This window comes from Coccinella septempunctata, chromosome 3 (assembly GCF_907165205.1).
Source record: "Coccinella septempunctata chromosome 3, icCocSept1.1, whole genome shotgun sequence".
NCBI lineage: Eukaryota > Metazoa > Arthropoda > Insecta > Coleoptera > Coccinellidae > Coccinella > Coccinella septempunctata.
Genome location: NC_058191.1, coordinates 24611911 through 24639298, shown reverse-complemented (window position 1 = coordinate 24639298; position 27388 = coordinate 24611911). Strand labels below are relative to the sequence as shown.

General features: G+C 35.1%; 1 protein-coding gene across 2 annotated transcripts in view; it reads right to left on the bottom strand.

The window, feature by feature from the left end:
• LOC123309234 (rho GTPase-activating protein 26) overlaps positions 1–27388 on the bottom strand; it is a 69757-nt gene that overhangs the window by 8758 nt on the left and 33611 nt on the right. For both annotated transcript variants that reach the window (XM_044892223.1, XM_044892224.1), the window contains exons 3-8: positions 21152–21325; positions 10697–11045; positions 7770–7867; positions 6088–6607; positions 5919–6024; positions 180–600 (exon numbers count right to left, since the gene is read on the bottom strand). In XM_044892223.1, the coding sequence (XP_044748158.1) occupies positions 180–600; positions 5919–6024; positions 6088–6607; positions 7770–7867; positions 10697–11045; positions 21152–21325 (1668 nt within the window). The remainder of the gene's footprint in view (positions 1–179; positions 601–5918; positions 6025–6087; positions 6608–7769; positions 7868–10696; positions 11046–21151; positions 21326–27388) is intronic.

Here is a 27388-nt window from a genome sequence, read left to right as displayed (position 1 = left end):
TTTGTAGTAGGGGGTTGTGTTTTCAATAAATTTGATTATCGCAACCCTACGAACATTAATGAACGTATTTCATTATCATTATAATATGAGAAATATAGGGGGTAGCTCCTATATACACGTAATGTTTCTTGATATAATGAAATTATGGAATAATTATAACCAATATACAGACTACTCACACAGGTATAAGAAGGTTTCCATTTATATTGCTTCCTTGCATAATGGCTATTATTCAAGTGGTCGTTGGGACTGAAATTTCTTGGATTAGAAGCATGAAGAACTTCGGTACCATCAGGACCTATGTAAGTGCTGGGCATCAGTTCACTGGGAGATCCCCGATTTTGGACGTTGTTGTGAGATATGGAACTGGTCGAATTATTAGGCGATTTTGTACCCTGTCTGTTTTCCGAATTGAATCTCTCTGGTTCAGTGTTGAAAATCCTATCGTAATTCTCGATCAGCACTTCCACCACTACGTTGTAGAATTTTAGATCGGTAATTGAGGCAACTGTTTCTTCTTCTGGACGGAGTAGGGTGGGACCAAAACATACGCCGAGGTTGCTTGTTGTCATCAGGTTCTTCTCACTTTTTGCCGCCACACTGAATCGAAGAAGGATCATTTAGAGTTTTCCTACTGGTATAAGTACCCAAATTTAACTATACTGAATAATCTCTATACAAATCATCTCAAAAATAACATTCCTCGATCATTATTCATCACCCTCCAAAGTCTTTGTAATTTTTACTGTTAAAGTTAAAGAATTAACAAATCCTAATTGGGACAAAAGTAATCCAGCAAATTGAACTCAAAGCAAGTGGAAGTATTCTCAAGATCAATGTTTAAACTGCCATAAGAGGGAGCTGTTGGCATTGTTATCGGACATAACTTGAATTGGCATAATGAAGATTCTATTTTACTTTGATTTCTTTGAAAACGATATGTCGATCGAAGAGAAAACCATTAGTATTCATGATCTGACACACGTGGACAAAAAATGATTATAATTGATGAAAACTTGCTTCACTATTAATTAGAAGATGCTTCTATAATCGTTATATATTAATGTTGGAAAAATATTGAATAATAGAAAATATGCATCTTCGGAAAATATCCATGTCCTCAATTTTTGACAAGCAGAATATTTCAAATGAGAATTTTTATAAAGCTCAAACCCAAGGCTCCGCTCGCGCAATAGTTCATAGTAAAACGCTAGTTAAAATATCATTAGAATAATTCGAAAAAAAAAAATGAGCAGAAAATCAACAAACCTCGCTATGAAAATGAAATCGAAAAGAAATAATAATAAGCATCAAAAATTAATGAGCATGCGATAAAAACCTTCACGATGAAGAAAACTAAAAACAAACTCCAATTACCGAAGGATTGGTGCTACCTTCCTGAAAAAATCTTCAATTATCTACAGCCCACGACGTTATCATTTATTTCTACGGAAGTCCAAATACAAATGATCCTGCCCCTTCGATAACCTCGCCTCGAAATTGTCTAAAGTCGTATTTCTTTAACCTGCCATACCTCGCGGAATATCCCTTAGAAAACTATGCTCTAAATAGCATTTTTCATTGGAACTAAATACCGAGATAAGGGTCATATTCATTTTCATATCAATTCATTCCATGCCTGACAAAAACCCTCTTCAAATGTGAGTATTTCGGATTCATTTAAAAATGTTAAAATTTGTTATCGTGGGCTATCCTTCGATGTTCGATGTCGTCGCGGACTTGTTAATAGTGCAGTGACTATATACTTCCAGGATAGGCACTATAGATAATAGAACTTTTTGTGCTCTACAAAATTTTACCAGATCATTTTCCTCTATCTCTCATAATTTACCCAGCGTCGACCATAAAAGAATGAAATTCACGACTTGCTGATGAAAAAAATTGATATTTTTCATCATTTCTTCATTATACAGGGTGAATATTTGACTCATACAAATATTTTAAAAGAAGATTCCTGAGCTTAAAGAAAACACCTTTTTCCTTTACCTTTCCCGAATAGGCTCGGGTTAAAAGATGAAAGAACGTTTTGTAAAATAAAAGTATTCTTCATATTTTCTCGTACCGTTTAAGAGTATTTTGATGTTCAAAAATTAAAAAGTATCTGTGAAATTTGAAGAATAGGGTACTTTAGCTGAATATAAGATGTCTAAAAATATGGTGTATGCACTCGTCAATTTTTGAATGGAATGACATTAGACTAAATCGAAAATAAGAGATTCGTTTCGTGGCGGCGCCACCATGTTCTATCCTTGTTCTATGAAAGAAAATCTAATAATACTCTCTCGCTTTATTTTGTTCTGCGTTTATATCGATCACAGATTACAGTCATTTCTGTGTTCCTGATCCATCAAAGAATCAGCTGTTAACGAATATTTGTGATTTACACTTGAATTTTCGTTGTAAAAACGAATCTGCAGATATTTCAACACTAGAGAAGGATACGGAGTACTTCAATTTTTCTTCAAGATAGTTTTTGTTTGACAAATTGTATTCGTGAGGAAGGCAATTCAATATGATTTCAATAAAACACAGTTTATTGGCGAAATATTCAATATATTCAGTTGACTGAAACGCAATTTTCACTATACTTGTGAAGAATATTCGAAGAACAGTCTCGAACAGATTAACATATTTCTGTTTCTTAATACATGCTCACAATTCACATTACGTATTTTCAGTACAGTTGCCATAAAACTGTTAGCTCTATCCGTCCCGAATGTTCATCTGATTTGGCTCTGCCTTAATTTCCAACAACAAAGGGTGATGGTCCAACAACACCGAATTCTTAGCTGTAGTTCTTGATTTTCCATACAGAAAACTGAACGACATGTTAAATAAATGTATTTTATACGACCTTTCTCGAAAGTAATACATTCTCACACACCAATAATCGCTTATAAATACAGCACATTCGCAAGTCGTAGGAATGCATTCGAATTATTTTCAAATATCAATTGACAACTGTCAATTCCTAAACGGCGCTACCTACAGTGGGAAAAACGAAACTTATCTCTTATTTTCGAAGCGGGAAAAACAAAATCTAATCAGTGCACACACCATGTTTTTAGACATCTTAGCTGAATATAACCCTCTTTGAAAGATCAATGTGTAGTGTCACAGATTTACGTTTAGTTTCATGATCAAATTTGAAGTCACTTCAAGCTTGAAGCTTCCTTTACTGTCAATATTAGTAGGTTATCTATGATTAGTAGGGTTAAAGGATTATGAAACCGGCCGTTAGCTATTTATTCTGAGGGTAATTTTGTTTTTCCAGGGGTGGCACAGCTCATTATGAAAACTTAAAATGGCTATATCTTTTTATCAGGACCGCATCGGAAAAAATGGTATAGGAAAAGAGTATTTTTTTTGACCTCAAGAATCTACTGTTAAATTATTTCTACGAGTCATAGATTCACCCTGTATAGGAATGAATTTCATACAAAAACTATTCAAATAAATTCTCTGCGCTATAGTGAAATTCCCATCAATTTTTCCGAGGGAGGGGGAATGTAACGATTGTTTTATATAAAAATTAAGCCTCGTTTTAAATGTCCGTTTCCCTGAATTTTCCAGTTGAAACAATGCAACACCGTCTGATGGAGTTCAGTTTTAATTTAGATATTCCGTAGAATATCCTTTCATTTTAGAAATATTTTTCAGATCTTGAAAAATTAAATTCAAATTCCGTTAAATTAAAATTTCCATCAGTAATCCGCCGTAATAATCCAAAACAATGAAAAGGTGTCTTTCTGCGTTCGGCGTTGTTTTTCCGTCCACAAAAAAAAGATTGATTCAGCATAAAACAACGTGGATTGCAGACAACGACAGTTTCTTTTACCGATAAAGAGATAACAGCCACCGAGAATATTTCTTCTGGGAAGAATATTCGAGAATACCGAATTTTTGGATGCAATTTTGATCACATGACCATCCAAATGTTGGAAATTTGATAAATAGGGCCGCACCACCAGACGACGATTATTATTACGATTCATTATTCAGCTCTTGATTTCGGTATTTATTCCTTATTCAGCTCTTGGTTTTCATTATTCTGCAGGCTTTTCTTGATTCTCGATTATTTATTTTCTAAATTCAGGATTCTTGCAATTCGATTTTTTTTTCTTGTTGCTTTCGATCTAGTGGTGTGAGCATACCGGAGCAAACCGTCTTTTCTTGATACCGCACACTAAGTGATTCAAGGTTGCATTCTTTTATTTGTTTAATTGTGTTAATTAATTCTTATTGTTAATCCCCCTATTTAACGCAGACTTCTGTCGCCTGGCTCTCTGGTGAACCAAGACCAATCGACGGAAGTCTCGAAGTCTTTTCGCTGGTAATGCTTGGCGTGTACGCCCGCGGTTGCCACGGAAAGACCACAGTAGCCTACCCCGTCCTACCCCTGTTGTGTTCCGTTTTCGTTTTCCCGTTTACCGCAGACTTCTGTCGCCTGGCTCTCTGGTGACTGAGACCAACCGGCAGAGGTCTAGAAGTCTTTTTGCTGGTAATGCTTAGCGTGTACAACCGCGGTTGCCACGGAGTGACCACGATAAACTACCCCGTTATCCTGTAAATTGTTGCATTGTGTTTCACCTGAATCAACACCGTCCCGTTTATTGATTAGTTTAAATTCTGATTGGCCTCTACACTGAAAACCACTGAGAGTAGTTTTCACTATTTCTGAACTAACCGATTACAGGGACTTAGATCTTTCTGAGACACCCGGTTACTGTAAAGTTTGTATAAACCCCGTACATCCTTTATTGTCTCAGAAGGAATCAAAGTGACCGCTATTGATTACTGGCTTTTTTATACCTGATATTCCGACTGAGACTAGTTAATTTGAATATTGTTTGATTCAGTGATTTCACTGTGTTGATTTTGAATTTCTGACCACCGTGACAGATTAATTGTTTCATTTCTGTTTTCCCCATTTTGAACTTGGTCATCAGCTGTATGTATTTCTTGACTTGGAGATCATTTTATGGTTCACTGTAGATTAAATTTATTGTAATAAATTTGGTTTTAAAGTACTTGTTATCGCTATCACCTTAGATAACCTCGAACTCTGTCTCCGACTAGTAGGTACCTGGGTGGGTTTGCTATTTCTCCCTATTGAAAGAATAGCTGGCGCTCGAGATTAAACCCTTGAAAACTAAGCCCGTTACATCCCATCAGAATCGGACAGCTTCTGGTTCCGGAGTTATGGAAGGGCAAACATACTATAGGGACCCTCACTTTATTTATAATATTAGTAAGGATTAATGCTTAGCGTATAATATGCAATATTGCGAGAGGAAAAGGAAATGATAATTTTAGGAAACCAAAATAACTCAACAACGTTTTATACTCACTCATTGGGGTTTCAGGCGAAAAAAATTGTTGTGTTTGAAGAAAATTGTTGAAATTTTCAAACACTTTTTTTTATTTCCTTTTTCGTTGTAATAAAAAAACAAACAACTTATGATTCATTCTTATATCATTCGTTTCACATTAATTTATTACTACAACATGGGTTAAAAGTTTAGGTAAAGCCTTATAGACACGTTCATGATTTTGCGGATCTTGAAGAACTGGAGTTTCACGCATGTGCTAAGAAGTCAATAAACACAACGTTAAATATGACAAGTTTGTCCTTTCACGTTGTTACTACACGACGAGCCGCACATTCGGATGGTGTAACAGGAGAAGGAGAGGGAGCGCGATAATCTGAAGTTTCCCGTACTGGAACCGTCGAAATTAGGAGTCATGCGAGTGAGTTCTTGAACCTTTTCTTTTCAAATATCTCAAACACAAGGAAAATTAAAAAAAAAGGTTCAAGAAGAATGAAACAAGTATCCTTCAATCAATATTTGGAACATTAATGTTTTACTATTTTATTATTTCGTAAATTCACTTACTTTGTCAAATGTTTTAACAGTATCCGTAGGACTTCCATGTTGAGCTTTGGTAACCTGTAGATCAGTGTGTGTATGTCATTAACTCTCATACCAACATCCTTATTTTCTGAAATGAAGAAAATTGTATCAGTAAAGACCAAGAACAAGGCTTTACGTGATATGAACTTACTAGCTGCAGCGATGAACCCGTTATGATACCTGTAGGTCATAATGGGTTCCGGCAAATTTCTCAGGTAGTTTTTTAGCGCGCTGGTTATAGTCTTGGACTCCCACTCTTGGGGGTCGTCCAATCCGGACAATTTATCAGCTTTCCTCCTGTCCAGACCCATCGTCAGCAGTTTGTTCACCTTCGAGGTGACTCCCACCACCCGGTACAGTCCCTGCTCCTCCAAACCTCTGTTCTCCAACACTTCGATGCACCGCTTCAGGAACTGGATGCCGACCTCGTCCAACGTTCGTTCTTCCGCATTTATTTGAGCTATCTTGTTCACCGACGGTGTGACGTAGGTGGGTTCTTTACCATCCATGATGTCCAGCCAACAAGTGCGATCTTGTTCGGACAATGCCTGGAAGGTGAGCACGACCCCGGGTTTCGCATCGCACTGTATATCGAAGCAGAAACGTTTGTCTATGGAATCCGACATCCTTCGGACACATTGTGTCAGTACCATCGTTTCCGGTTGGCATATCTAGGGAAGAAAGGATTCCATGAAATTACGTTATTCTTCGAAATGAATGTAGAGGATAAGAGTTAAAATAAAATAATTGAAAAATTTTAACGATGAAGAACTAACGGCCAGTTTCATAATCAAACCTAAAGTCGCTTTAATTTTAAAGCTTCCTTTAACCCTTCTAAAAATGACAGTAAAGGAAGCTTTAAGCTTAAAGTGACGTTTAACTCGATTATGAAACTGGACGTAAGTATGCCTTCGAATTAATAACTCCATTAGAATGTTATCCAAATCACAATATCTTATGGAATCAATATATGTATGTGTGGTGACTCCATCAAGGCGTTCATATCCAAATGACGCCTACATAGGCCTCAATAGAACCCCCCCCCCCAATTATACTATACAAGGGTATGGGACCCAAAGGGAGAGTTCACAATATCTTCGGAAGTTGTGTGTGTTATGGAGTAGGAATTAGCTGGGACCAATTCACTAATGATTCCATCAACCAGAATAGAAGACATGAAGCGAGCCAATTTCAACTCACTCAGCACATGTTTAAAGCTTGTTGTGTTTTTGGCTTGTACAGGGCGGGCAGAATTGGTGATACCTGAATTACAACTTTCTCAACCCAACGAGATAGAGGAAAATGCATAGCACATTACGGTCGTCTTTTTTCGAGAAACTAATATTGCCATCAACTGCATTACCATATCTTCTTTTGTTTTCGAGTTATAGCTCAAACAAAATTAAAATTTCAACTTTGGTCATTATCGCCGTTTCTGTTTGAGCTAGGATGTTGAAATGAAAACATTATACAGACACTTTTTTTATAGCAATCCAGTGGCGTACTATGATTTCTTCCAACAGGTACATTTGCTAAACTATAATATAAAGATGTATGAAAACAGTAGTTTAATTTCTGAAACAGTAAAAAAAATGGCGATTCTTTCTAAGTCATTTTAAACTACTGTTATCATAAGCAAAACACAACTTTATGTTATAACTCAGCAAATAAACCTGTAGGAAAAAATCAAGGTCCATTTGCACGCCTGTAATTTGTAGCAAATAGAATCAGTATTTTCATGACTTTCCGATAATAATGGATATTCGACATCAATTTATCGCCAAAATATTGGTATTTTGGAAATAATTTACATTATTTCAAATGTAAACTCACCGATTTCGAGGTTAACTGATTATACTGCAACATCGTGAACTCTTTGGTTTCCTTGTTGTAAGTACAGTAATATTTTATCCAAGTTGTTCCAAAAGCCTCTGAAAAAAAAAACGATTATCATTATTCTATAACGAGTGTTTCCAATCCTTAGCCGGTGAAAATATGGCTCTTCATATAGAGAATTGTTATTCGGCGATGAAAGGATATTTATTTTAATACTTCCAACTGGTTTATTTTGTTCTTTTTGTGTTTGTATTTTTCAATTTTTTTCGCGCGAATATTACAAATGAGAAGTGTTTTTGTTTGATTTCAATACTGATGCAATCAAAACATATGGTGCACTTTTGCGAACACATATGTTCTAAAATAGGCGGCTAATCAGAAATATAGAAATTGTGATATTAGATTTTTGCGCTTATCGATTTTTAACTTGTAGTCACATGACATTATGTATTAGTTCTTAGACCAGGCCTATTTAGAAATAAATCAGAGTTATTATGATTATTCTGAAAATTTTCCTGGGACATCGGAATATGTATCAGTGAAAATCTTCAAATCGAGCTTAAAATTATTGTCAATGTTCGAAAACTGCTTGCAAGTACAGATAAACATGAACAAAATATACAAATGCAATGTCAATAACAATACGATAAGTTCCGAATAAAAAATATATTTCCACCTGCATTAAATTTTTTCTATTAGTTCTCCAAAACAGTACGGAGTAATAACCTCGTGATATTCTTAGACGGAGATTCTTCTGAAGATGGCTAGAGCAATTATGGACGAAACGTCAGGTGGAGATAATATAGGTACAGGTAATTTTTACGGCTGAGTCTTTTTTTAACAGAAGGTAACTCTGATCGAAATAATGCGTTTCACTAAAAATCACAACCTATAGAAAATTTTCAAAATGAAAAAAATCATTGATAAAATATATCCTAATACGACTTTCATTCGTTTGTGATCTGAATTATCCAGTAGCAACATTGTACCCACTGAGAGGAGAAGACTTAAGACGTTTGAAAATTTGATTTTAAAAAACTTTGGAAACTCACAAAAAATCAGTCTTAAGTCTTAATTATTCACAAACTTTGTTTAAAATTGTCACCCCAGTCTTCTTTTTGTTCTTGTATGTTGTGTTTTCCATGGCCGGCGACGCCTTCTACAGTCCCGTGCTTGAAATTCAATGATATGGCATAAAACTTGATGATAACTACGCTATCTCTAATACATATTTTATAGGGGCGAGTTTTATCTCCACTACGTTCTGTCAAAACAATCACTTGTATTTTACGATCTGAAATCTCCACTGATTAAGTTTTTTTTTTCTTCTTGTTCACTCATGAAATTGAAGAGCAAATTTATCTTCGTTTCTCATTCTTTATAGTTCTACGTTTCTAATTGTTGATACTTCTGGAACTTTAACTACACATCAGACCGCACCAAAATGATACGTTCTCAGTAAAGAGTTCAAAGTAAACCCGACTGAACATTGAAATTCCGCAAGACCTGCTTAGTAGCAGATCTAGGCAAAAGAATAAGAAATTAAATGTATAAAACTTGAGCCAAGTGTATTTTCTTTACCTTATTTGAAATGAAAGATTTGCTGTTGCTATACCGCATACGTGTATATTACATTCTCAGAGAATAGGTCTGGCAGTGACCAATTTTACTTAATAACTAGTTAATGTGCGGTACATATAGGGTGGTTACTCTATGTTTCGTTGGAGAATTCGTTTCGCATTCATTTTCTGAAACCAATTATTCAGTTTATTGCTTTCCTCTTTCTTGAAGATTAGCAAAAGCAGCTGATAATGTTAATTTCGTATTATCTGACCTGTTTCCGCATCTTTATCTTTATTAGAAGCTCTTTATTTTTACTCAATTACTATTTAATACTTCCTGATTTGATACACTATCCATCCAAGATTTGCGAAACTTCCTACGCAAAACCTACATTTCAGATGTGTCTACCATCCCAAACGTTAGGTATATCTATTATCCCAAAAGTTATATTTTTCACCAGACTCAAAATGGAGCAGATATATTATGCGACGATGAATAATCGTTTTATTTGGAATGAAGCCAATTGAAATATTCAGAGTATACAGGGTGTACCAGAATGTATGTAAAAAACCGTACGAATATTTTCTAGAAACAAATCCCAATTTCAAGTGTATCAAAAATGAGATGAAAATTTTTTGTGTGAGTTTGAGTCTGAAAAAAAAATTATAACAATCTGAGTGGCCCACTTTTCGGTGCTAACCTCACTTTTGTTCAACCGACGTGGCTTTGTTACAATTTGCGTTTGGTTAACGTCAGAAATATAAATTATCTAGGGATTTTTTATCTTTTCGGACCTTAATTTGTCGAATTTCTTACTGGGGTTGTCGAAAACACAAAGTTTGCTGCATGTCGATCAGAAATCTGGAAAAGTTACGCAGCAGTGCCAGCACGCCGTTTCACAGATCTGTGTCATGCGCGACTTCCGAAATGAGAATTCAGTCGTAGATGCCGCGCATGTATCCCCGTAGGTGGCAGACAGTTTGAACTATTATAAGAATATAGACATATTGAATTCAGTTTTACTTCTCTCTAACTGAGTATTAAACATACCACCTACTCGAAACATTATCAAAAAAAAAAAATAATAATAGTGGGTATGTATTTAAATTTAACTCCGATTCGCTGAGTTAGTGGAGTAAGAAAGTCTAGTCACTGTTTTACTAAATATTTTATCAAATAAAGTTTTACTTCTTCCAAACCAAGTATTCAACTTGATAACTACTCAAAATATAAAAAAATAATAATATGTATTTAAGTTCAACTTCAATTCTGTAGAATGTAGAAGTTCCGTCAAAAAGGAACACGCTTTTGAAGAATTTGTGTCAAAGACAATGACATATTAAAAAAACTGAAACACTTACTTTTTTCCAATAGATATAAATAACCTTTCTTGCATCCTTTCGCATTCCTAATCGGCTCCTCCAGACACTGCTTTTTCACTTCGGCCATGCGCGTCTTCAACTTGTCCTTGTAATCGTTAAAGTTGGTCCTCGTCTTCTGTATCTTCGTCTGCAGATCCACCATGAAGGGACGGAAATCGTTTGCTACCTCATGACCCTGATGATAGAAGGTTAACCATCCAAACAGGAAGCTCAGTAGGGTTTCGACAAATTCGAACTTTTTTCGTTCATGAAATTCTTGTATCAAGTATATGTATTCCATACTTGCTGCCCGAAAATAACTTTCCGCCATGTTTACTGACGCGTCGGCCTGAAATACAAAAGAAAAGACTTCAAAATTAATATAGTTATTGCATATTAGGGATTTATATGTAAAGAAGGATTAAAATTTACTTCGATACATGAAAATGAAATCTCATGCAGTTCTGCCAATACCACTACTGCACTTCACCAACAATATTCTCTTATATCTATGGCATGACTTGCTTCTATAATCTGTTGGGATTATCATCACCTATCCCACAACTGTATGATTTTTTTTTACTAAAACGACCCATGAGGGGTAGATCTACATACGAGGAGTACCGTGGATCAATGGAGTGTAGAAACAGGAAGTTAATTTACGGCATTGAAGGCCAGCACCTCAAAGCTTTCCGAGGAAGCGCCAGGTGACAGAGAGTTCCAAAGTATTAATGATCTAGGATTAAAAGTGCGGCCATGGAGCTAAGCAACATATATTCCAAAATTTTATTTTCTCGTCGTAGTAACCAGGGTTGTGTAGTATTTCAAATACTTTTTATTTCACTGTTATTCTATTACAAATGAGGTGGTTCCCGTTTCTCTGTCAGATGTCGCTAAGGTGTATTTACATCTACAGTGACTCTAACGAGACAGTGGCGACAATTGTGGTCTCGTTTTTCATCGTTTTAGCAAGAATATGGCGGATTTGGTCACGTGACTTGACGTGAGCCAATCCGCATTCCGAATTAGAGATCATAGCATTGAAATCTGTGCTCCTAAGCCGCCATATTCTTGCTAAATTTCAAATTGTCGCCACTGAGTTTGATAGAGTCACTGTATACTGTATTCACATCATATCCGCTACTGATATCGAATAAAAGGAGTCGGCAATTCATGCCTGTTTCGTCAACGAAGGAGTTATATTGCTCTGAAGAGGTCGAATGAGATCGAAACCATGGTCAACATCTACTCTTTGTCGACGAAATGGAATTTCTGGTAATAATTTGAGTGATGGTGGTTCGTTAGTTCGATTGATCGTAATATTTGCTGATTTAATTATCGGCGGATGTTATACATCTGAATTACTTTCGTTTATTATTCACCTGCCTTACTCTTGAAGGAGTGATCCATTCATGGTTATAAAATGTGTTGGTTGCTAGAAAGCATCACAACAGTAATAATAGAAAAAAATACCAATTTATTGTTTTTCGGGACAGTGACAGAAAAGACTCCAAAGAGGAGTAACGGCCGATTTCATAATCAATTATTAAGTACCTACCTTCAATTTCAAAGTCTCCTTTAGTCCTACTGAACATGAAACGAAAGGAAGGTTTAAAATTGAAGGGACTTCAGAATCTATTATGAAACTGGCAGTCAGAGTAAGTCAGCTCCAAAAACGAAAAAAAAAAAAAGAACACTATACGTGGTGATTCCCCGTAATAACAAACAATAAATTTTGTCCTCAAAATATTTCCAACAACTGCAACTTTCGGTCAAACAGGCACTCAGTAACAACAATAAACAACAGTAACAACAATAAATTTTGTTCTCAAAATATTTCCAACTGCAACTTCCGGTCAAACAGGAACTCAGTATATTATGTCACATACACTTTATGTTATCTTTGCATTGTTAGATAGCTAATTTGATGGCAATTTCAATAGTATACCACACCTTGGTCAAAATTCAACAGTTTATGAGTTATTGGGATTCATTTGGAAGAAAAGGTGAAAAAGCGAGGCCACACTTTTGTGGATATTTTTTCTGTCGAAGTTTTTTTAGAAAAATCTTTTGCCATTACGTAGTATTATAACTCTGTCTGTTTTTTGCACCAACAGAAATTCGTATATCAATTGAAGCCAACTTGTATTTCGCCCAACTCTCTAATAATAATAATGCATATTTTCTACCCAAAGAGGCCTCTGTCCCATTTCTCAATGTGACTGAATAAATGCAGATAAAAATCCAGAAAAATCCTTCAATAATGAATTACCCAGAATTCTGATACGGTTAGACGACGTTCACCACAACCGCAACTTCGGAAGATATCAATTTGACCTGTTTTTGTTACGACGCAAACATGAGCTGAAATCCTATAGGAATCAGTATGGCGGAATTATTGGCGAAATCGATCGATATACATTAGACTGCTGGAAAAGTATTATTCAACGTAACAAGTTCCTGCTCGGTCCTTTTTACACTGTGGTAGGCTGAGTAGAAAATTATGTTGTGTCCGATTTTAATTGTGTCCCCCCGTTGTTTCGTTGTTTTTCGACGGCTATGAGTTAACAAATTTTCGATGCAAATAAGAAGTATTCAGTATCAGCATTTCTAGTATGAATTGATTGGACATTTTCACATGGTTTGAAAATATGGCATGCTACAAACAAGTCTACGATTTGAAAAGAAAAGATATTCTTTAACAGAAATTTCAAGCAATGAACACCTACAATCGAAAAAAAATCAACCCCATTTCCCACCTTAGTTTTTTACAGTTCATTTTGAACTCGAGGCGTCAAAAGTATGATTTTGTAGGTTGATATTAAGGTTTAAATTCGAAGCCCTTTTTCAATAATGCAACTTCGAATGTTCCCTAAGTAAACGCACCTAATTCTTTGAGAATTAAAGATTAAAGTACATTTTGACAAAATGGAACAACAAGCATTTAATTAGTGAATAGGGAATACTCCTTCTGACGAAAAGGATGTATTTTTTATGAGATATCTTTGAAACGTCACATTTTGAAATGACCATTTCAACCGTTTACCAAAAAAAAAAATATTTTAAGCACTTAAAGATGAAAAATAAAAATGGGTATTTAAAGTTTAAAGCGTTTTGTGAGAATTGCACAAGCTGGCAACATCGACTGAAATCTGCCTTGATAATAAAGGACAACAAATGCATTATCTTGATGAGATAGACAAAGATGGCTGTCTATGAAGTCTGCGACGAACGAGGAAGGTCGTAAAATTTTATGGGATTTATATGGCCGGTTGCAGTTGAAGCTCGCCAGTAAGCACGTGCTTGTAGATCAACAGCTGTTATTTCATAAACAAGCTGATCGAACATTGTTCTTTTCATTGTCTTGTATGCGCTGTTGCCAAATCGTAAACTCCGCACAAAGCGATTTAAATTTTAAAACCCTATATTTGAAGGATGATTTTGAATAGTTTACGCGGTGAATTTGAGGAAATCATGAATGAAACTCATAATTATTCAGTTTAAACTTGCATATGCAGTGATAACCCAAATTGAGGAGAATTCCCCATTCAAGAATAGGGGGTATTCGGAATAATTTTTTTTTATCTTTTTTGTATTTAGAATATCAGCAATAAAATAAAAAATTTCAGAATTTGATCTTTTGCTTTGAGTCTTCATATTATTTCCAACAATTATATCGAAAATTACACTGCTCAACAATTGATAGGTATCACCGATCTTCCAACAATTTATTTAAGGAATATTCACTCCGAGATGTTTATTTTGATCAGATACCAGAATATGTTTAGTCTATATTCTTGTTTTTTTATCTTCAGAAAAAAATGAAGATTTTCATAGAAAAATAATTCTAATTGAAAATATGAATGATTCTGGGTTTGAATATCAGAGAAAAAATTAAATGGAGAGAAAATTCAAAGGTTCGGTAGAGGTAGTATTTGGTTGATCCCCCTCGACCTCGTCTCATAAATTCTACTTTTTGAGGCATACTTTCCATGAGAATATTTATGAAAGTTTGGGACACATTATTCTAAATATACAGGGTGAGTCTTTGTACAAATATTTTAACAGTGGATTCTTGAGTTCAACAGAACCACTTTTTTCCTATACCATTTATTCCGATTCGGCCCTGATAAAAAAAATATAGTCATTTTAAATTTTCATAATGAGCAATGCCACCTCTTCGGAATAACAAGCTCAATCAATAATCGATTTCAAGGGAATAACATGGTAATAACCGCGGTTATTGCTGGTTTTGCCCTTGGTTATGTTCCTTCACAACTTCTAACCTCACTTCAATAACCAGAAGTTTAACCCAGCTCTCGAGTATGGTTATCTCCGGTTATCTGCGGTCCAAAATGATGACGTTGGGGGCTAGTTCATGACGTCACGATATTATAACCAATAATGACCAAAAGCGCTTGAATGCAGTTGGTTATTATTGGTAATTACCAATGATGACCAGGTTATTCGCTTGAAATCGATTTATGATACTATACATCTCTGGATCTTTTAAACAGAGTTACATTCAGCCAAAGTACCCAATTTTCCGAATATCACAGATATTTTTCATTTTCGAACATCAAATTACGCGAAAGGAATACTTTCCTTTCGCGAAACGTTCATTATATTGATTAGATAGCGTCCAACTTAAATTCAAGAGTTGTGTTCTTTAAATTTTTCTTATTTTTATGGTACGTAATGTTCATAATGAGAAACTGGAAGACATGGTGTTCGAAAAAGATTCATCGAATAAATGAAAAACTATATTCCGAAATTCATTTCACTGGATGAAACACTAAAAATACCGTATTTATATTATACGATTTCTCAACAGCCTCTATGCCGAATCGGAAAAAAATGGTATACAAAATTGTTTTTTTGACCTCAAGAAACTATTGTTAAAATATTTGTACAAGTCAAAGACCCACTCTGTATAGCAAAGCGTTAGAAAGCTGCTGTTTATCGAATGTTCTAGGTAGGACAGTTGTTGAGACATCTCTGCCTAGAGTCCAGACATGCTCGATGCAAAGCATGTCTGTAGAGCGAGCTGGCCAGTCCATCCTTTCAATAGCATAAGCTTCCAGCGCTTCATTAACCCGGCGACTACGGTGAGAACTGTATCAAAATGAAATTTTCACCAAAAGTTTCCGATTATTGGTTCAATTATCATATCGTTCTGGCGTTCTATAAAACAACTCTGTACGACGCATCAAACAAAGGCCACCCCGAGGGCCACCCCTATATTGAATTGATGTGGTTGATACTTGATGCGAGTATAAAAACAGCAACGCTGTTTTCACACACACAATTACACAATTATGGATTTCATCCATAATTGAACTTTGAACTTAAAACAGAATTATACGATTTTCACTAACATGAGTTGTTATCATGACACGTATTGCCCTATCACAATAGCATCATTAGGTGGCTGAAGGTAAATGGAAATATTTAGTACCGAACGAGAAGATATATAAACAAGCATTCAACAATAATCCTAAAAATCTAGAATGAGTACCTAATGGTAGTTTCCAGAACATTCATAGCAGGTACCAATCGAGTTGCAGGGGAAAATGGTAGTTTCCGGAACATTCAGAGCAATTACAGAACCGGTACAAATATGAGGATCGATCTTTGAATGCTATAGCTACGCACTAGAGCTATATGTGCATAATGAAATCTATAATCTTTGATGGCATCGAAAATTATCATCTTTCCATATCTTTCCAAAGAGATTTTTATTTTTTTCTTTTATTTCACAGGCACTTTTTATAATTTTTCCTGACGGCTTTTTTCTGGTTGTTTGTTTCACGTTACCAACTAAACTGACGAAAATACTACTAGTTGAATACAAATGCATATTCAAAATAAATTCAATGATAAGGAGTTATTGAGGTCAACCTAATCGTTGAGTAAATCTGGCGATAATTTATGTGTATTGATCTCCAAAATTTCTAAAAGATTAACTTTTTGACTTTTAGCTTCTATATGTTAAATTTCGAAGTCTTCGTTGAAATTGTTATTTGCATTCAACAGATACTCGCAAAACGAACTACGTTCTACGTGATATTCAAAACGAACTACGTTCTACGTGATATTCAGAACGTACTACTGAGTAACCAATTCAATAAGTACCTACTTACAAGAAAAAATGTGATGGTTAACGATTGACAACCCTTGTTCTATTCTAGGTTAGGTTTTTTCAGATAGATTATTAGTTGATTTTTATTGTTGAATTTTGAACTGCTTCTGTTTTGATGTTAATATTAATTTTTTGCGTGGTGTCTGATTCCTACTCGTTTTACCTTAGGAATTGTAGCTCATACAGAAGTATTTTGCTTCATTGTTTGTATGATATTGTATAAGTGATGTAAATTTTTGATTTTTACTTTCAGATCTGAAGAAGCAGTTGAACATGATACAGACGGCACTGGCTGTTGGTCCGTCTAATCCCACAACATTTGTCTGTTTTCTCTAACTTTTAAAGGATGGGTATACAGAAGTATACCTTCACTTCAAGAGTAACGCACAAAATTCATAGGTAACAGGACGACTTTTATTTGAAATTACGCAACTTTTCATGTCAAGTTTGGCATGCAATTTCTGCCAGGGATGAAGGGTATTATATACCCTATATAACATTTTATGTTTCTCCAAATGTCAACCTTATTTTTTTGTGCAAGAATTACCTCATGAAGAAGGCATGTTCTCGATAACACTCCAAAAACATCAATCATTTCTAAGCTGTATGTCATTGACCTCAAAAGACAAAAAAAAAATAAAAATTCGAGATCGATAAGTTTTACCATTACCACTAATGACTAAATCTTGCTAAGCGACAAGAGGTATGTCAATTTCTGGCACAAAATGTTAAAGTTGCTATTAAAAAAAAACTCAATTACATTTCCCCTACGTAGAGAGCATAACAAACTCCTCATGAAAAGTTGCGTAATTTAAAATAACAATTGACCTGTTCCAAGTAGATTTTTCTACAGTACATATAGTTAATACCTGATATATTAATTTTCACCTTTACTTTTTGCCCACGAGAGCACGAGTTCTTGAAGTTAACAAAGAAAAGACATAAAATGATAGAAACTTAATAGACAAAATAATAAATTCTGATTGCTCTTGATGTCTTACTAGAGACATCTAAGACAACAAGAAAAATTCCCAACAACCCCCAAACCAAATGAAGAACACGAAAACAAAGCGTGAAACCAACAACCATCTATCAAATCGGTCCTTACATACCACTCATTTTATTGAGGAAGCATCTCACTCTCCACATATCCGCGAGCCCGCCAAATCCATACCAATATCTAGAACACCGAATTGAACGATTTAAAAGATTCTCGTTTTTTTTTTTTCCGAAAGTGTTACAAAACACGTCCGACGCTATCTTTCCCGAATATAACAAATAAACCAACGACAATCTGCCAATTTATACGGTAGTTTGTAGCGAACATGCACGGCCACGCGCCTGCGGCTCGCCAATGACGTAATCAATCGATATGTCAAATCTATGACGTAAACGGTGACGTATATATCTGATTTCGGATACGAAGACGATGCCGAAGCAATACGAAATGTAATGAGAAATTGGGAAAAACTTCAGAGGAGTGATCGATGGAATATAAATTAGAATTTGAACGAGGTATATTGAACAAAAGCTTACGAGATATTTTTAGTTATTATTAGTTACCACCAACTAATACTATTATCTCAAAATTAATTCAAGATTTGAAGTTGAGTTGAGTTTTAAGATTATAATTTTTTATTGAATTACAAAATACATACAGGCTATGAAAAACAGTTACCACCGAAGTTACCACATGGTTAATGAAAATTAGCAGAATTTTCGGAATTGAAACTGCTGTTGATACTACTATTAAAAAAACTTTACCCGTTAATTCTAAAGTTTCTAAGGATAAAAATTTGAAAATATATTGCTATTACAAAGTATGGGGTTCAGAATGGTGAATGCGCTGGTCGTAATGTTGACTATTCTATAGTAGGTACATCAAGTCCAAAGTTGAGTTTCAGTTTAAACCCAGCTACCCAGCTCAACTCTGACAATTCCGTACAATTTTGACTGCTTGAACTTGAACTAGGTGATTCCTTGACCACAAATAGAACTAGTTATACATAACTTCTTCAAATTCTCACCCCTACCTGAGTTATAACCTTGGAGGTTGAAATAATTGGTGATTCCAAAAATAGAAGTATGTATATAGTTTGTTGCAGAAAACTTTTTCGAATTATGACTTCTAACTGAATTAAAACCCTTGAAAGGATCGACCGTGGCAAAAGGTCCTTTCGTTTGCATAAAAAGTGTAGCACTTTTCTACACTCGATTTTATTTACACCAGGTAGAAGAGGTGTAGTTTATCTACACCTAGTCAAAAGGAGGTGTAGATAAATTACACCTCCTCTACACTTATGTAAATCCAATCAGCAAACGAACACTAAAATCGAGTGTAGAAAAGTGCTACACTTTTTATGCAAACGAAAGGACCTAAAGTGATTTCACGTCTCCAGTATTTCCACTGAAACCACTAAAGCTACGATGTGGGAAAAAATACAAAATAGTTATTTTCCTATCAAGTGCGGAAAGTGATACTTGCCCGCACGAAACTGCCGTTGCCCGAACGATGCGAAGCAGAGTTCGGGTAAGCAGTTGAGTGCGGGCAAGACACTTTCCGCAAGAGTTAGGAACAATATTTTTTCTACAAGCGGTTGAAATATATAAATATATCCATTTCACGAAACAGATCATATCTCATTTGATAAATTCATATATAATGACAGACGTAATTCTGCATGTCATTACTATGGGTTTCTCATCGTTGACGTTCTATGCATAGAAACATGATACAATTTAATTTACTCTATAATATTTGCGTGCGGGAAAAACCCCTGCTAATCCATTCCCGCACGCAAATGCGTGCGGGAAAGAAATAGCAGGCGTTTTTCCCGCACGTTTTGGGAAAGTGACTCTTTGCAACTTGGAATGCGTGCGGGAAAAGAGTTGAACGCGCACGCTTGTAGAAAAATAATTTTCTTTTAGAAAACTATTTTTCTCTCTCAAATATCTGAAAATTTGTAAAACAACAAGAGGATGGCCATTTAAATATGTAAATATTGTGATTGAATAAATAGTGATACTTGTACCATTTATAATATATTACGATTTTAAAAAAACTATATGTCTAAGTATTTTTTTGGGAAAAGGAAAACTCAAAACTGAAAAATATATTCATCCTTTCAAAGGTTATAACGCAGCTAGGGGTGAGAATCCCAAAAAGCTTCATTCAACAAATTAGTTCCATTTTCGGACGATGAGTCATCTCTTGAAATCTTTCGAGGTTATTTTTAAGGTGAGTCTCTGACTTCCACAGTAGTTTCTTGAGGACAAAAGAAACGCTTTTGCCTTCATTACTTCTTCGTCCTTGAAAAAAACATAAAGCCATTTTAAGTTTTCATAATGAGCTATGCTATGCCTGGGAAAACTAAAGTTCTTTCATAATAACAAGCTTAATCTATGACACTACACATCTGTGGATCTTTTATACAGAGTAGTATTCAGAAATTTTTTCGAATTTCACGAAACTTTTATATATTTGAATATCAAATTACTCGAAAACGGCGCATTATACCAGAAAATATGAAGAATACTTATATTTTCCAAAATGGTCAAATATTCATTAGTGAAGGTTCAGCTTACGTTTAAGAATTGGGTTCTTTGAGTTTTTGGTATTTTTATGATAGGCTTGTTCGTACAGTGGTTCACAACGGTTGTGAACTGTACAGAGCAAGCGCAATTCCATTTTAGGCTAGCGAAAATTCATTTGCGCTTGCTTTGTACAGTTCACAACCGTTGTGAACCACTGTACGAACAAGCCTATCATAAAAATACCAAAAACTCAAAGAACCCAATTCTTAAACGTAAGCTGAACCTTCACTAATGAATATTTGACCATTTTGGAAAATATAAGTACTCACTGGTTCACAACGGTTGTGAACTGTACAGAGCAAGCGCAATTCCATTTTAGGCTAGCGAAAATTCATTTGCGCTTGCTCTGTACAGTTCACAACCGTTGTGAACCACTCTACAACAAGCCTATCATTAAAATACCAAAAACTCAAAGAACCCAATTCTTAAACTCTTGTAATATGTAATGGTCGTAATGAAGAATCTGGAGGATGTGGGTTGAATTTCATGTTCGCAGAAGATTCATCACATCAATGAAAACATTTATTTATGGATTTTCAACAGCCAGTATGTAAAGGTATGAAGTTTTTCTTTTGGGGGACATGTATGTGTCCCTGTATGAATTTGAATTGGAACTGACAAAATCGTTTAAGAATGATATATTTTCGCACATCTTACTGTGGTAAACTGTTGTAGGAATGATGTTTCAAGCCACATAACAAGAAAAAATTACAACCCACCTCTTGCAGAGAATGTGTAGTCTTCTTAGTCGTTAGGTTCAGGTACATCTCTTGGCCTTTGCAGAACTTGGCCGTTTGCTTCTCAAACTTCTTCTTCTCGTTTTTCACGTTTCCGATATGAGTCTTCCTGAAATCTTCCAACGGCTTGACGACATTGGAATACGCATTTGCCAGCTGAAATTGAAAAAAAAATGTAAATTTCCAATCTTGAAACTATTCGCATTGGTGACATTTTTGTTGAATTGGGCCAAAACGGTATAATTCGGACTGAATCACCGGAACCTACACGTTTCAAGAAAGTTCATTTCAAGTCCGCCTCTGCAGTTCCCCTAATAGATCGGAACCTACCAGTTGGAAACAAATAAAGAAAATTAACCGTTAATCCGCAAAACAGCATGACGTTTCACGAATTACTTTCGCTCTATTATTGGCAAGGGCATTTATGAGAGAGTACATTTATGAGCGAATATTACTGCCTCCTTAAAAATACGGCGTGCGCTAATGGTTTTGTACGTATATTTGAAGAGAACATAAACCACACTTTGAAAAACATTAGGTTGGTTGGTTAATTACTCTAGTGTCTAAAAATATTGAACTGAATTTTATTCAACCGATCGGAAAAAAAATTGTTATTTATTTTTATCTTCATTTTACGATTATGTTTCTTTCTTTTATATTGGAACATTATGCATTTACTTTTGCTTTCATTCAGCTTGTAAAAACGTTATAATACGAGTATAGTAACCTAGTAGATCCTAGTAAGGATCCTTGTGGTTCTCCTGCTTCATATTTCTCATCTCTGATATTTCTTCGTTGATTTCCACGTAAAATTTTGTATCTGTCAGTTATGATTCCATAAGTCTGACAAATGCCTTTGGTAAATCGGCTTTTGGCATCTTATAAATGAGTCCTTTATGCCATACTTTGTCAAATGCTTTCGAAATATCCATACCTCTGCTGTTTTATTATACTCTTTGTTTTTCTTATTTCTTATTGTTTATTTTTTTCCATTATTTTGGCATGTTGGATTCCGGTTTTATGTCCCTTCACAAAGCAGTGTTGATTTTTTGGGATTACTTCTTATTCCTCAATGATTTTCTTCAGTCTCTCCAGTATAGCTGTAAACTTGCTTAGACTCGAGAGTACGTTTATTGGTCTCTAGTTATTTGGATCCGTTCTAGGTTTGCCCGGTCTGGGTATTATTATAGTTTTTGCTATTGCTTCTTGTTGCGAAAATGCCTTTGCTAATGATTGTCATTTCCTCGATTCGTAGGTGGTGACTTCAAATGTGTAGCTGTCGTCTATTTCTCAGTTGTGCCTTGTTGTGGTTTGTTACTTTCTTTTCAAATGTTCTGTCCTTGGTTTCATTCGGTTTGTATTGTTCTTCTAGTATTTCGAATATGTTCGTTTCTCTTCATCTCTCAGTATTGTGTGGTTGTTAGTTTTTAGTATAGTTTTCTTTTGTTGTTTTATTGATTTATCTATTTCTCATGGTAGTTGGTTTTCTTCTAATAATTTTTCCAGTTTGTGTACCATTTTTCGTTGTAGTGGATTTTCAGTTCAGCTTTGATATTGTTATTCAGTTGGGTCATAACCTATTTGTCTTTTGGAGCTAGTGTCATCTGCTATTCTTTCTTTATTTATTTTCTTCAGGTATATGAAGTATTCGATGTGCCTTGGCTTGTTTTCATCTCTACTATTTTTAATTCCTGAGTATGATTTCCTCTAGGTCAGCTACTTCCTATTCTAGCTCTTTTCTGTTAATTCTTCCTAGTTGTGAATGGTCAACTTTTTTTTTGGAGTCTTCTACTCCGATGGTGATTTACAAAGGGTGGTGGTTTGTTGTGGATTCGTCTATGACTTCCAAAGTTATTTTTGTTTAGGGCTATATCTAGTATGTCGCCTGTTTCTCTATAAAAGTACGTTTCTTCGTCCATTGCGAGTACTTGGATATTTATGTTCTCTATGTATTGTGCTCATGTTTTTCCTCTTCGGTTGGTTGTCTAATCTGCCAACTACTCGACCGTTTTATCCGAAGCTCTAACCTCTGCCCCTCACAAGGAATCGTAAATTGTACCCAAGGCACTGTGAGGGATATTATTTATGTTCCAGGGATAGAATCATCCATGGAGTGCTGCTCAGAAGTGTGTCAGGGGGGAATTAAGACATGCAAACTGTTATTACTTTGTCATGCTGAATAACCCCCTAACGTTTGTCGCACTCATTCACGGACAACCTGTATATCGTTTCATTTTCAATGACGTCATAATTGTTATTTGTAAAAAAAATTGATAGCTCTAAATGTGAAAGAGCAGGCTATTCAAAACGAATCCTCTAAAGTGGATAACCCGTTAGTTGCTTTCCTTCAGTTGCATCATTGTATCGTTGTGACAAATACTGGGTCAGATGTTATGGTCGTTCACTTCTGGCGATATCTGTCGTTCTTCGTCTTCCGATAGAACAAAAGGAGCGCGATTCAAAAGTGAAGCGACAAGGTTGCTGTAATAATATCGCGTTTACCTTTCTTCGAAGACCTGGTGGTGGGTCGATGTGTTGGCGCCGATACGTAATGCCGTGTCCCCAGACTTATACAGGTCTTCATACAGGGTTGGGATGAAGTATGGAATCAAGTAAATACCAATACTAACACAACAAAATTTATGAAACGTTGTGAGCAAGTACAATTATTATGCATAACGCATCTAAATACTTTTTTTACTATTGTACTTCCGGTTGTATTGGAAATATCCACAACTTTTTCAATTCAAATGGGAACCGTATAAGTTCAGGGCGTCCAACTAAGGATGGTCTATTGAACGTTTATAGAGAACTAATCATAATTTTGTGCTGAAAACTTGAATGATGGGGTGTTCGACTATACTTAAACTTTCGCCCTAAATATTTTCAGACCTTCCGGTTATACCGGAAACAGCCCACTTTCTTCTTTCAAATCAGCATTGCAAGACTCTTTGCTGTTTGTACCGAAAATGTACAGGGTGGGCAAAATTGGTGATACATAAACTACAACTTTTCAACCCAAAGAGATAGAATAAAATGAATGCAACTTTGCGGTTAACTTTTTTCGAGAAACTGATAATGTTATCAACTGCTGTTTTCCAGTCATGGGCCAAAATTGAAATATAAATATACAGGGTGGGTCTTTGACTCGTACAAATATTTAAATAGTAGATTCTTGAGGTCAAAAGAAACAGTTTTTTCCTATACTTTTTTCCGATTCGGCCCTGATAAGATATCGCCATTTTTTTTTATAATGAGCTATACCATGCACCCCTGGAAAAACAAAATTACCTTCAGAATAACTAGCTAAATATGCGACACTACAAATCTGTGGATCTTTTAAAACGAGTTGCATTCGGTCAAAGTACACCATTTTTCGAATTTCTCAATTTTTTATTTTTGAACATCAAATTACTCGAAAACGGCGCATTATACGAGAACATTTGAAGAATTTATTTTACGAAACGTTCAAATATTGTAGTACAATAGTAACAAAAAATATGGCTCCAGATGCGTTAAGCGTCATTGTACAGGAAGATTAATTATATTTTACTCAAAATAGCTGAAAGGTTTAAATGGACAATTAGTGTATTTTTATGGGCACTCAGAATTCAGTAACAGGCAATGCAAAAAAGCATCGTAAACCGAAAAAAAAATGGAACACCCTGTATTTTATTTTCCAAATCGGTAGAGCTCCTCTGATTTCAAATATATTTATATGTACATATAGGTACTTTATTAGGATTATCTATGTCAGTTTGTTTTTTATTTTGGAAAATGAAAGTATTCATTTTCTCCTATAATGCTCCGTTTTCGAGTGAATTTTCGCTTCAGCATGTATCGCTAAAACACCTCGCATTAATCGTCATATATCTCAAAAACGTTTGAACGTAGAAAAAATTGCTCGGGACAAAATTTGTAGAAAATGTTATTCTCTACAACTTTTATTATGAATGCGAAAAAGATTTGAAGCCCAGTTGAGGAAATAATTCAAAAAAACTGATTTTTGTGACCTTTATGGGCAATTTTTATTGTTTCGGCTTGCTAAAACTGTCAGATTATATTTTTTCCGTTATTCTTGAATCATTAGCTTCAAAATAAAAAAAAACGCCATCGCGCTCGAGTAATGTACACGTGACGTTTTTTTTTTTGCAACTTTGGCGCTTTCCCACACATTTTCGACACACTTAAATTGTCAGATTAAGAGAATATATAGTTTTCAACATGTAATTAACCACATATATCTCAATCTGACACGCTCGAGTATGTACAATGATCGTTTTTTTTTTACTATTCTGACGGGCTGTCCCAGACAATTCCCCCAATATACAGGTCTAATTTTTAGTAGAGGTACTCTACAGGGTCCAAGGTATGTCCCCTTATATTAATCTGACACGCTCGAGTAAATGCCGAATTTCCCTCTTCGGCTCCCCAACTAGGTATAACAAATTTTTATATGTTATATCTTATTTTTAATTCACTCCACAATTACCCGCGCTGGGAGTGGCTCAACTACTCTATAATGAATAAAAAACGATAATTCTAAGCAACTGATCGTAACGCTGCCAATAACACGTAATCCATGTTACCAATTATTATGTATTTCCGACCGATCGAAGGGTCAGCAAAAAAAGGTGAAAGCAGAATCCGCCTTAGAATTTCGATTTCACCGTTTCTGAAAATTTATCCGGAACTTTCGATTGCGGTGCAACATGATGAAATGGAAGTTGAAATCTATTCCTGATATGAGTAAAAATACCTATACTGCATTCATATTTATTTTAGCAGTCGGTTGGCCATGAAATAATTTTCTCAAGTTTTTGTAACTAGAACGGAGTAAGGTTGGCACTCGTGAAATGTCGTTAATGTCTTAACGCCGTTGCTACAACTAATATCAATTTTTATTACGAAAATGACGAAAGTGATTGAAAAAAGAGACAGGGTTTCAGAAAGTGCTACTTAGAATTTAGGTTGGCTCATTCAAATAGTTATACCCTGATATTCTAAAATCCACAATACGTCAGACGGTAGCGAACATATTCAATGTAAGAGAATTTATATAATGTTTCATCTGAATCTAAACGACTTATCTTTCAGCTGAATATTTCCACAAACGGAAAGATTGTGAATGAAGAGGATGACAAAGAATTTCCTTCTATTGGGAGACCCAATTTGAGAATTGGATTTTCGATGAATGTCATCGTAGAATAAGTTCGCGAAAATTGATTTTTCTATTTTTCATTTGACTTTTCCTATACATTGTAAATGTCTTAAGGTACCAATAAATACCTAATTATTATTATTATTATATCAATGCATTAAGATGAACAGCCACAAATACGCGCCAGTTGTCCTGCTAATTGTTTATTCATGTGAAATTTTTGTTCTAAGGTGAAGTTCATCTTGATTGAAACTTCCTTTAATTCCTTTTACTTATATTGATGCAAGATTATTTTTGTTGAAGAATTTAACATTCTTGTAATTATTTGTTAATTCCTTCGGGAGATACCCATTCCCAACCTCTGCAACATATGCATTTCATCGGGTTAATATTTTTGAAATCTACAACTGATGTAACGTATTCAAACTTTAGCCAAAGAAGATTACGAACATTAACTCTCCTCAAGCTAGTGCATATTGTGATATTATACTGATCTCTTGTATTTTCCATGCGGATAACTGGATTTGGTATGCCTTCACTCAGTTTGTATAAACTTCAATTATGTTCGTCACATATTTTCTGAAGAGATTCGACATTGTGATAAAATACGTACAGAAACTTTTACGTAGAATGGGCAACATAGGGTTGATTTGAAACCCAAAAATGTTTTGACAAGCGGCATAACCCCACATTTTCGTACTGTACAGAGTGAAATGTATCAAAGTTCCATGGCCAACCGACTGCTAAAATAAAAGTGAATGGAGTACTAAATGCTTTCAATTGAATTCTTGTTTGCATCTTTCAATTGAAAAAATTATTTTTGATTTGACATTTGTCCCTCCATAAGTACTCACTTCTTCAAATATGCTCAAAAGAAGATTTTCATCATAACTTCATGTCCCCACAACGATTCATTATGGAAAAAACGAAAGAGGCAGAATATTCCTTATTTTTCACGAAAAATAAGATTCTGCAAAAAAAAAAGGTATAGGTATTCCTTCCTCAAAAATCTACTCAATCTTGAAATGACCTTGACATCAAACTCCCAGGTCAGATTA